Here is a 12,232-nt window from a genome sequence, read left to right as displayed (position 1 = left end):
CAGACTGTTGTTTACGCCTGCCAGATATGTGGCTTGGAGCAACATGCCGTGACGGCGAGCCCAGAGCCACATGCTGACGGCTTCCTGACACAGGGGGCGAGATCTGGTGCCCCCCTGCTTGTTGATGTAATACATGGCAACCTGGTTGTCTGTCTGAATTTGGATAATTTGGTGGGACAGCGGATCTCTGAAAGCCTTCAGAGCGTTCCAGACCGCTCGTAACTCCAGAAGATTGATCTGCAGATCGCGTTCCTGGAGGGACCAGCTTCCTTGGGTGTGGAGCCCATCGACATGAGCTCCCCACCCCAGGAGAGACGCATCCGTAGTCAGCACTTTTTGTGGCTGAGGAATTTGGAAAGGACGTCCCAGAGTCAAATTGGACCAAATGGTCCACCAATACAGGGATTTGAGAAAACTCGTGGACAGGTGGATCACGTCTTCTAGATCCCCAGCAGCCTGAAACCACTGGGAAGCTAGGGTCCATTGAGCAGATCACATGTGAAGGCGGGCCATGGGAGTCACATGAACTGTGGAGGCCATGCGGCCCAACAATCTCAACATCTGCCGAGCTGTGATCTGCTGGGACGCTCGCACCCGAGAGACGAGGGACAACAAGTTGTTGGCTCTTGTCTCCGGGAGATAGGCACGAGCCATCCAAGAATCCAGCAGAGCTCCTATGAATTTGAGTCTCTGTACTGGAAGAAGATGGGACTTTGGATAATTTATGACAAACCCCAGTAGCTCCAGGAGGCGAATAGTCATCTGCATGGACTGTAAAGCTCCTGCCTCGGATGTGTTCTTCACCAGCCAATCGTAGAGATAGGGGAAAACGTGTACTCCCAGCCTGCGAAGCGCCGCTGCTACTACAGCCAGGCACTTCGTGAACACTCTGGGCGCAGAGGCGAGCCCAAAGGGTAGCACACAGTACTGGAAGTGACGTGTGCCCAGCTGAAATCGCAGATACTGCCTGTGAGCTGGCAGTATCGGGATGTGCGTGTAGGTGTCCTTCAAGTCCAGAGAGCATAGCCAGTCGTTTTCCTGAATCATGGGAAGAAGGGTGCCCAGGGAAAGCATCCTGAACTTTTCCTTGACTAGATATTTGTTCAGGGCCCTTAGGTCTAGGATGGGACGCATCCCCTCTGTTTTCTTTTCCACAAGGAAGTACCTGGAATAGAATCCCAGCCCTTCTTGCCCGGATGGCACGGGCTCGACCGCATTGGCACTGAGAAGGGCGGAGAGTTCCTCTGCAAGTACCTGCTTGTGCTGGAAGCTGTAGGATTGAGCTCCCGGTGGGCAATTTGGAGGTTTTGAGGCCAAATTTAGGGTGTATCCTTGCTGGACTATTTGAAGAACCCAATGGTCGGAGGTTATGAGAGGCCACCTTTGGTGAAAAACTTTCAACCTCCCCCCGACCAGCAGATCGCCCGGCACTGATACGTTGATGTCGGCTATGCTCTGCTGGAGCCAGTCAAAAGCTCGCCCCCTGCTTTTGCTGGGGAGCCATTGGGCCTTGCTGAGGCGCACGCTGCTGACGAGAGCGAGCGCACTGGGGCTTAGCCTGGGCCGCAGGCTGTCGAGAAGGAGGATTGTACCTACGCTTACCAGAAGAGTAGGGAACAGTCTTCCTTCCCCCATAAAAACGTCTACCTGAGGAGGTAGATGCTGAAGGCTGCCGGCGGGAGAACTTGTCGAAAGCGGTATCCCGCTGGTGGAGCTGCTCTACCACCTGTTCGACTTTCTCTCCAAAAATGTTGTCCGCTCGGCAAGGGGAGTCCGCAATCCGCTGTTGGATTCTATTCTCCAGGTTGGAGGCACGCAGCCATGAGAGTCTGCGCATCACCACACCTTGAGCAGCGGCCCTGGATGCAACATCAAAGGTATCATATACCCCTCTGGCCAGGAATTTTCTGCACGCCTTCAGCTGCCTGACCACCTCCTGAAATGGCTTGGCTTGCTCAGGAGGGAACTTGTCCACCAAGCCCGCCAACTGCCGCACATTGTTCCGCATATGGATGCTCGTGTAGAGCTGGTAGGGCTGAATCTTGGCCACGAGCATAGAAGAATGGTAGGCCTTCCTCCCAAAGGAGTCTAAGGTTCTAGAGACTTTGCCCGGGGGCGCCGAAGCATGCTCTCTAGAACTCTTATCCTTCTTTAGGGCCAGATCCACCACACCAGAGTCGTGAGGCAACTGAGTGCGCATCAGCTCTGGATCCCCATGGATCCGGTACTGGGACTCGATCTTCTTGGGAATGTAGGGATTAGTTAAAGACTTGGTCCAGTTCGCCAGCAATGTCTTTTTTAGGACATGATGCATGGGTACTGTGGACGCTTCCTTAGGTGGAGAAGGATAGTCCAAGAGCCATAGGCACCCGGTATAAGAGGCTTGGGGAGGCTAAGCCTCCCCAGCCAGAAGTTAACAGCAGGATCAGCAGTAGCGGCGCTCCGCAGTTTCTCCTGTTTCCCTCCCCGGCGCGACTCTCACTTGTCTTCAGGCTGGGCGGCTGCATCGAGTTCGAGTCCTCCTGCTGATCGGCGCCATCACTGCGCACGCGGGGGGTGGGACCTATGGGCAGTAGCGTACCGAGGGCGGGGCGGTCCGCCCCGGGTGTAACTCGTTAGGGGGGTAATCCGGTGATGCCATCCATTGACGTCTTCTCCCTTCCCCAACTGGTGCGGTCCTGCATGGTGTGTCCCAGCATCTCCCCCCCCCCCAACTAGTGTGGCATCGTTCCCCCTCCTCCTCACTCGCCCCACTCTACTAGTTTTTAAATTTCGAAGCCTCTGGCAGCATCAGCAATGTGAATGCTGCCTTCAGCCAGCCCCGGAAGCATTCTCTGTTCAGTGTCCCGCCTACGCGGGAAGTTGTATAGAGGAGGCTTCCGGGGCAGGCAGAAGGCAGCAAATTCATTGCTGAGATGCTGCTGGCGAACCTGGAAGCTTGGAGGCATGCAGGAGCGGAGTATGCATGGAGGGGGAGTGTAATACCGCACTAATGGGGGGGGGGGGAGGGAGAGCGATTCTTTTCAGCCAGACCAAAGGGAAAAGGGGGTGGGAGTGCAAAGAGAGGGAGAAAGAAGGGTGAGGAACATCATGGGAAGGGGACAAAGGGCCGATGCTGAACTTGGGGGTAACAGGGATGGGAGCACAGAGAGCAAATGCTGAATATGGGTGGAATAGGGACAGGGACACAGAGGGGGCAGGGGAGGTTATGGATAGGAGAGATAGTGAGTTAGAGGGAATGACAGTGGACATGGAGAGAAAAAAGTCAAATAGGAGGTAAGCAGAAGATGGATATGGATGGGGAACAGAGAGAGGAGAAATAAAGATGGAGGAGGGAGATACTGGAAAGCATATGTAAAAAGAAAAGAGGAAGACACAGGCAGAAGGGAAAGAAAAGGCAGGCAGTGGATGGAAGGGGCAGAGAAAGCTGGCAGACACCATATGAAAAGGGGAAAAGGGCAGACAGTGGATTGGGGCAGAGAAAGCAGACAGACACTGGATGAAAGGGAGAGAGTGAAGAGAAGATGAGGAAAGCAGAAACCAGAGACAACAAAGGTAGAAAAAATGATTTATTTATTTGCTTTAGAATAAAGTAGTATTGTAGTTGTGGTGATAAATAGAAATGAAAATAAGGTGATCTTTTTGTTGGACTAATTTTAATACAGTTTTGAGCAACTTTCAGAGACCAAAACCTCCAACCTTAGGTCAGGACAGGACCATAACAGCAGTACTGACCTAAGGAAGGAGGTTTTGGCCTCTGAATGCTAATTGAAAAAGTATTAGTCCAATAAAATGGTATTATCTTATTTTCTCTGTTTTGTTTTGTTTTATTTCTGTTTTTTAATTTGTAAAGTGGTGATTAATATTTGTCAGTTTTTTCAAATTTACATCTGCTATCTTTATATTTTGCACAGTACTAGGGATATGCATCACTGTTTCTCTGGCGTTGCATTGTATGTGGAATCTGGCCTCTTGGGGGTTCAATTTAATTTTTGTCTATATAGTTCTATTTTAGTTTGTGGTTACTTATTCTATACTTAGTGAGGATGTATCTGTGTTCTATGTGTTTTTGATGACTTATACTGTGCCAAAATTGAAATTTGAAAACTCTTTATCTCTATCTGGTTGTTAATAAAAGGAGCTCATTGTGAATTCCATCCACCCTAAAATGATGTTTTGTGGCTGTACATGAGAATTGTGATATGATCCCTTGTTTCATATTGTTGATGGTCTGTGATGTTGTCCGTATGGGTGGTATATTGGTGTATTAGGGTCTGCCCAATGTAATATTTATGGTACAGTAAGGTTCTGAGTTTGTTTTTGCACAAGTTTGTGCATAGTGTTTTGCAGTTGAGCGATTGTGGTTAGTATATGATTTGAGCAACCACTTTATTCTTTGACATATGATACATATCTAATATCTAAATTTAATAAAAGGTATTAATTGTGACTTTTATTTTTATTTATTTTTTTCTGTGTGTTATCAGACAATTATGGATTTAAGCTCCACCCCTGGCCCCACCCCCTAACCCCGCCCCCTTTAGCCTCCCCAAACAGTTGGGCCACCGACCGCCTATGCCAAGAGCTCAAACATTTCAGCCCTGGGCTCATCCTCCACGACCACCGGGAAGGGGATGGCCATAGACATCTCCCGGACAAAGGCCGCAAAAGACAGTCTCTCGGGAGGAGAAAGCTGTCTTTCAGGGGAGGGAGTGGGATCAGAAGGAAGGCCATCAGACTCCTCGTCAGAAAAATATCTGATGTCCTCCTCCTCCTCCCACGAGGCCTCACCATCGGTATCAGACACAAGTTCATGAACCTGTGTCTGAAGCCGTACCCGACTCGACTCCGTGGAAACATGACCACGGTGGGAGTGTCGAGCCGCAGCCGGTACCGCAAGCGATACCGATGTCGGAGACCTCACCCCGGGCAAGGGGCCAGCCGGCGCCTCACTCAACGGTACCGGAGGCGCAAGCACCCCCGGTACCGGAGGGGAAGGGCGCAACAGCTTTCCCAGGATCTCCGGGAGAACGGCCCGGAGACTCTCGTGCAGAGCGGCTGTGGAGAAAGACATGGAAGCCGATGCAGGCGTCGAGGTCAGAGTCTGTTCCGGGCGTGGAGGCTGTTCCGGGCTGTCCAAGGTGGAGCGCATCGACACCTCCTGAACAGAGGGTGAGCAGTCCTCCCGGTGCCGATGCCTACTGGGTGCCGACTCCCTCGGCGACTCAGAGCTCTCGGTACCGATGCGGGAAGGTGACCAGTGTCGATGCTTCTTTGATTTTTTCAAACGAAGCATGTCACCGGAGCTTCCCGGTACCGACGAGGAGGACGTAGAATCCAGCCGTCTCTTCCTCGGGGCCAAGGCCGAAGAAGGTCGGTCTCGGGGGGGCTGTACCGCAGGAGCCCTCAGGGTAGGGGGAGACCCACCCGAAGGCTCACCGCCACCAGCAGGGGAATGGACAGCCCTCACCTGCACTCCAGTCGAAGCACCACCGTCCAACGACATCAGCAACAGCGGAGGTCCCGGTACCACCGACGCCTACGCAGCCTTCCGATGTCTCGGTACCGACGATGCAGAGGGTCGATACCTCAATGCCGTTGATGCAGTCAATGCCGAGGTCGAAGGTCTTGATGCTGTCGACGTCGATGCATTCGATGCCTCCGGTGCTGTTGTCGACGAAGAGCCCGAGAACAACACGTTCCACTGGGCCAATCTCGCTACCTGAGTCCTCTTCTGTAAAAGAGCACAAAGACTGCAGGCCTGCGGGCGATGCCCAGCCCCCAGACACAAAAGACACGACGCGTGCCTATTAGTGAGCGAGATTACCCGGGCGCACTGGGTGCACTTCTTGAAGCCGCTGGAAGACTTCGATGACATGGGCGGAAAAATCACGCCAGCGAAATCAAAATCCCTGATGGTGACGAAGGGCACCAAAAATAAGGGAGAGAGAAAAACCCGTACCGAGGCCAGAAAAAAGGCCTACCCCGAAAGTGAAAGGAAACTTACGTCGGGGAAAACAAACTGGACACACGGGAAGGGACAAAGACCGAGGTCTTTCTTTTTTTTTTTTTTGCGAAATCGCGAAGACGCGCGAGGGTCAACTTGAGGGGCGCGAAACGGCGGTAAAACACGACCATCCCGAGCGCGGACAAAAGAAGACTGATGAACACGAGCCGGTTCGGGTGGGAAGACGGCCGCGCATGCGCGGTGCGCATAGGCGCGTGAGGACTAGCAAAGGCCTTTGCTAGTGAAGTTTCCGATTGGAGGGGCTGCCGTGGACGTCACCCATCAGTGAGAACAAGCAGCCTGCTTGTCCTCGGAGAATAACGCTTGCCTTTTTTTTAAAAATGAAGACTGAACTAGACCTTGTTGTGCCTTCTAGAAGCTGTCAAAGCTGTAGGCTGTGGCACAAAGTCCAAGTTTTAAAACTATAGGGGTAAGGAGACCCCTTAAAGTTTGCTTGTTTAAATTCTGTCTTTATGAATAAACTTATAATACTTCTTTTAAATCCCAACCTTTAAATCACCAAAGCACACAATTAAAAAAAAAAAGCTCACTTACTCAGAGAAATAACCTCTTCTCTCAGAACTTCTAATATATGACAATTGTCGAGGAGGAACCAAGAGCCTGCAGGTGTCATAGGAAATGAAGCTACTCATAAATTAGGTGGAGAGGTACCTGCTGGAGCTGTCAATAACACGTGGCTGGCACGGATATATCTGTGATTGTATACCACTTTGATAGCTTTTCGGCTTGCCGGTATATAAGCAATTAAATATCCGAGAGGATTTTTTGAGCACGAATACCCTGGACCCAGGGCAATAGAGGGAATAGAGTCTAGCAAGGGAATCCATGAACACATTGTGCAGTGGTGGGGAAGGTCCATCATGGATCTCGTGGTGATAGCAGCCAATGCAAAGGTTCCAAGGTTTTCAATCAAAGAAAGGAGTGATAATTGGCAGGAGTAGACATGGTGGTACAATGATAGCTTCAGACTGGGTTGTTGTATATATTTCTGCCATGGTCACTGTTTTTTTTTTTTGTTTGTTACATTTGTACCCCGCACTTTCCCACTCATGGCAGGCTCAATGCGGCTTACATGAGGCAATGGAGGGTTAAGTGACTTGCCCAGAGTCACAAGGAGCTGCCTGTGCCTGAAGTGGGAATCGAACTCAGTTCCTCAGTTCCGCAGGACCAAAGTCCACCACCCTAACCACTAGGCCACTCCTCCTTCTGATCTTGATTTGTCCATGTTATTTTCAGGGCATAGACCGTAGAGGTCTGCCTGACACTGTCCTTATTCTAAAACTTCTGAAGTTGTCATCGAAGCACTTGAAAAGCTCCAGTGCAGCCCATCCATATCTATCCAGCCACGATTAGGTCACAGACCATAGAAGTCTGCCTAGTGCTGGCTTTGCTTCCCAATTACCAGTGTTGCCACTTAGTTTCTGCTAAGCTTCTTTGGATCAATTCCTTCTAAACAGGATTCCTGTGTGACTATTTCATGCATTTTTGAATTCCGTTACGGTTTTCATCTCCACCACCTGCCATGGGAAGTCATTCCAAGTATCCACCACCGTAGCAGTGAAAAAATACTTCATGATATTATTTCTGAGTCAGTCCCCTTTCAACTCAGCCCCCCTTCAACCTTAATTCATGTCCTCTAGTTCTACCAGCCTTCCCATTTCTGGAAGAGGATTGTTTGTGGATTAATACCTTTCAAATATTTGAATGTCTATATCATATCACACCTGGTTCTTCTTTCCTCCAGGGTATACATGCTCAGGTCATCAAGCCTTTCCGCGGAAAGAAAGAATTCTGAGAATAACCCATTTTTGTGGATTCTTCTCAGTTAGAATTGTTTCTTTCTGATAAACCGGTGCTTGCTGAACAGGTTTCTTGAAATATTATGGCTTTTGAGGTTCATGGAGTGATAAAGGAAAATAATAATATTTGGCTATTCTGCTCTTTTCCTTTTGTTTTAGTTTCAACTCACTTGTTTGTCTACAGCAGTTTCCTTGATGTGGAATAAGCCTACGTAGTTTACTTTAGTCCTTGGTTTCTAGACGATTATTATTCTAGGATGTTTCTTTACTTTGTATGGTAAATTATGAATATGCAATAAAAAAAATCAAGTCTTCCCTCTTATGTCTTGCTACGCAAGCTGCATACCATTTCCATTGCTTTTCTTTGAACTGCTTCCAGCCTTTTACATCTTTAGCAAGATACGGCCTCCAAAACTGACCATAATACTCCAAGTGTTGACTTCCAAAGTGTTGACTTCCAAAAATATGAGTAGATGAGTCAATGCCATCTATACATAGCAACAATTTTGTGACATTATGTAGGAAGAAGCAGTCAGTGACGCTTCATTCTTAGCACTGATTCCATACTTAATTCTACTGGTTACTAGTAAATTGTATGGCAGATGATGTTTAATGTGAACAAGTGCAAAGTGATGCATGTGGGAAAGAAGAACCCGAACTATAGCTAAGTAATGCAAGTTTCCACATTAAGAGTCACCGAGCAGGAAAGGGATCTAGGTGTCGTTGATGATACGTTGAAACTCTCTGCTCAGTGTGCCGCAGCGGCTAAGAAAGCAAATAGAATGTTAGATATTATTAGGAAAGGAATGAAAAAGAAAAATGAGGGTGTTATAATGCCTTTGTATTGCTCCATGGTGCGATTGCATCTCAAATTTTGTGTGCAATTCTGCTCACCGCACCTCAAAAAAGATATAGTGGAAGTAGAAAAGGTACAAAAAAGGGCGACAAAAATGATAAAGGGGAAGGGACAACTTCTCTATGAGGAAAGGCTAAAGTGGATAGGGCTCCTCAGCTTGGAGAAAAGATAGCTGAGGGGAGTATAGAATCATGAGCACAGGTCAGCACCCCAGCACAGGTCAAAAAGGGCAGAGGCTGATAAGCCAGTACGACTCTGGAATCTATCAGAGATTGAGAAGCCTGTAATTTATTAAAGAACATGAGCCTGTGTAAACTCAGGAATTTATGATCTATTATGATACCCTTACAGGCAAGTTGGCTGGCTTGGGAAAGGTGCAATTATGGATGGACAGAAGAATGTGATTTAGCAACTTAAGGGAAAAATATATTGTGAGAACAGAGAACAGAATGATCTCTCAGGAAGATAAGTGCTGAAGTAATGTGAAGCCTTGCTTAACATAAAAGGTATATAAACAATTGAATCAGAGCATTATGTTGGAGAGGCAGAGGTAGATCACATGTTTGTGTCCCCTGCTCTCCACATGAGAAACTAGCATTTGTAATTGTAACTTTCTCTAGATAAGAAATTAAAAAATTGCTTTTCTCATAACACGTGGCCTTCCTAGTCTTTTATCTCTCTAAATTGCAGGTGGTTGGTGAGTACTAATTTGGGGAGGTGATAAAAAGACTAGTAATTTAAAAACAGGAGATATGATAGAGGTATGATAGAGGTCTATAAAATGAGTGGAGTGGTAGACACGATTCGCTTGTTTACTTTTTCCAAAAATACTAGGACCGGGGCATGCAATGAAGCTACAAAGTAGTAAATTTAAAACTAACTAATTAAAATATTTCTTCACTCAACATGTAATTAAACTCTGGAATTCGCTGCCAGAGAATGTAGTAAAAGCAGTCAGCTAAGTTGGTTTTAAAAAAGATTTGGATATCTTAAAAGAAAAGTTCATAAGCCATTATCAAGATGGACTTGGGAAAATCCACTGCTTATTTCTAGAATAAGCAGCATAAAATGTATTGTCTCATTACTTTATGCTGCACAATGATCTCCTAAGCACTTACTATACTCATTCTATACAAATCATGTTGATTTTTTGCCAAGATACAGTATTTTTCAAAATGATGAATAAACATGTCTACTACCAACACCAAGTTAATAGACATCACCCTGAAAAAAGTAACAGCAAGATGGCTGAAATGTTGGTCAAGCAAATGCAGACATGGCATCACCTGTACAGCTACAAGAGCCACAGCAGCCATGCCTAATAGAAGTTAATAGGCTGTGGTGAGTTTGATTATCCCAAGAAGATGATGTGAAGCTTCACTTACGGAAGTGTTCAGAGAAGTCCATGTGGTACCAGAATTTGAAGCAGGAGCCTTTGGTTGCTGGAAGGTGTTCACTCAGTAGGCCAGCCTTAGTTCCCTTAGAATCTAATAGACTCATGTCAAAAAATGCATAGTGACCTAAAGCCAGGAAGGGAACAAAAAGAATAGAGAACATCAGGGGGCAAGAATAATCAGTAGTCTACAAATGGTTTCTGATCAGAAAATACCTGGATAGCAAGCACCATGGTCAGCTTTATTCACAATACTAAAGAAGACCAGAAAACCATCTCTTTGAATAGAGTCCCTTCAATACAAGTCTTGTTTCCTCCCATTCATGTACATTTGCCTAGACGTAGTGCGAAAAAAACTTTATCTATAGATGCATTTGTCATTGGAATAATGGCATATATGTGCACACATGCATGTGTAAATATAAAAATTCCACCTAAGCACTATTCTGTAAATACTTATATATTTTACCTAGTACATATAAGTGGAGCCTAGGTGGAATGTGGATGGGACTCACACTTACACATGTATCTTCAGAACTTAAGTGCATACACTTACCGTATTTTTCGGACTATAAGACGCACTTTTTTCCCCCAAAATTTGGGAGGAAAATGGGGGGTGCGTCTTATAGTCCGAAGGTAGCGTTTTTGGACCTCCGTCCCGTACTTACACGATTCCATGTTCCCTGGTGGTCTCTTTCCTGCCCATCGCGCTGCTCTCCGTGCTCCTCAATGCTTTCTGACGGTCTCGGCGAGATTCAAAATGGCCATCTCGCCGAGACCGTCAGAAAGCATTGGGGAGCACGGAGAGCAGCGCGATGGCCAGGAAAGAGGGGGCTCTTTCCTGCCCCGACGTCACTAGACCACCAGGGAACATGGAATCGTGTAAGTACGGGACGGAGGTCCAAAACTCGGACAAGACGCACCGAAGCACCTAGGTTTTAGAGGAGGGAAAAAGGAAAACATTTTTTTCCTATTTCCCTCCTCTAAAACCTAGGTGCGTCTTATGGTCCGGTGCGTCTTATAGTCCGAAAAATACGGTAAGTGTTTGTGCCTGTCATACTGACACCTATTTTCGCTGTTATGCTTGTATTCTATAAAGGTAAGTAGGTGCCTACATTCTTTACAGAATAGCCTCCTAGCAGGCATCCAGGATAGAATTACCCCATATAAGCTTATGACAGGAAAGTGGTGTCTGCTGAAGGGGACCAGAATGTACACGCCGCTTAGGGCTGGATTTAAATTGTAGGCCTTTTTAAAATCTTTTACAGAGCAGGTGAAAATGTGTGAATGGATATTTGTATGCTGTTGGAGTTGGTTCTGGGTATTTATGTTGCCCTTATTAAATAGAAACTTTTTGGACTTCTCATGTAGGCATTGTGTTACAGAATTATCTCTCCCCACCTCCCACCCCACTCCCAAACTATGAATAATACTTAGAAGAATAATAACAATGTAGACACACAAACACTCACACACACACGCACACGCCTAGGAGAAAGCACACCTAACAAAGCACTTCTGAATAATGAATCATGTGATGTTCGTGCTCAGTACAGTGTACATTCTTATACAAAACACAGGGGGCTGTCTTGTAGTACCAACTTTTATCAACTCACAGTGATGATCTGGTCCATTTGTCAGGCTATCAGACAACAGAGGATCTTACCTTCCTTGCTTCCCAGAGTATGGTCTGTTTTGGGTCCAGGATATTTACTGGGTGCTTCCCCTTTTGTCCAGTCCCACTTGTAGCTATCCAGAGACTGCTTGTTACTCCAGCCGCAAGTCCCTGATTCAAAATCACAGCAGCCTGCAAAAGTCGGTATTGGTTACATGGAAGCCCTGTCTCGAGTAGTCAGCTTTCATGAGAGAAGTTACGGCATGCAAATAGGGGAAACTTTGAGCCCTGCACAGGTCTAGGTAGATCCAGCAGAGAACAGTAAAAGTAAATCTTTATGGAGTGAAACTGAAAGTAAATTAAGAACTATGATAATTAAAAATAAAAACAGGTAAATCTTCATGAGAGGTTTAGATTATTGCTTAATAATATTAAGTCCCAAGAAAATCACCCAAAATCCAAATATATACACTATCCAGCTTATTTTCGGAGAAGGGCGCCCATCTTCTGACACAAATCGGGAGATGGGCGCCCTTTTCCT

At 46.8% G+C, this 12,232-nt stretch overlaps 1 protein-coding gene across 1 annotated transcript in view; it reads right to left on the bottom strand.

Annotated features, from left to right (window-relative positions):
- Nucleotides 1-12,232, bottom strand: part of MAMDC4 (MAM domain containing 4) — a 510,080-nt gene that overhangs the window by 125,586 nt on the left and 372,262 nt on the right. The window contains exons 24-25 of the mRNA XM_030206971.1: nt 11,743-11,883; nt 10,069-10,203 (exon numbers count right to left, since the gene is read on the bottom strand). Of these exons, the coding sequence (XP_030062831.1) occupies nt 10,069-10,203; nt 11,743-11,883 (276 nt within the window). The remainder of the gene's footprint in view (nt 1-10,068; nt 10,204-11,742; nt 11,884-12,232) is intronic.

This window comes from Microcaecilia unicolor, chromosome 6, assembly GCF_901765095.1.
Source record: "Microcaecilia unicolor chromosome 6, aMicUni1.1, whole genome shotgun sequence".
NCBI classification, from domain to species: Eukaryota; Metazoa; Chordata; class Amphibia; order Gymnophiona; family Siphonopidae; genus Microcaecilia; species Microcaecilia unicolor.
This window is presented reverse-complemented; position numbering and strand designations above follow the sequence as displayed.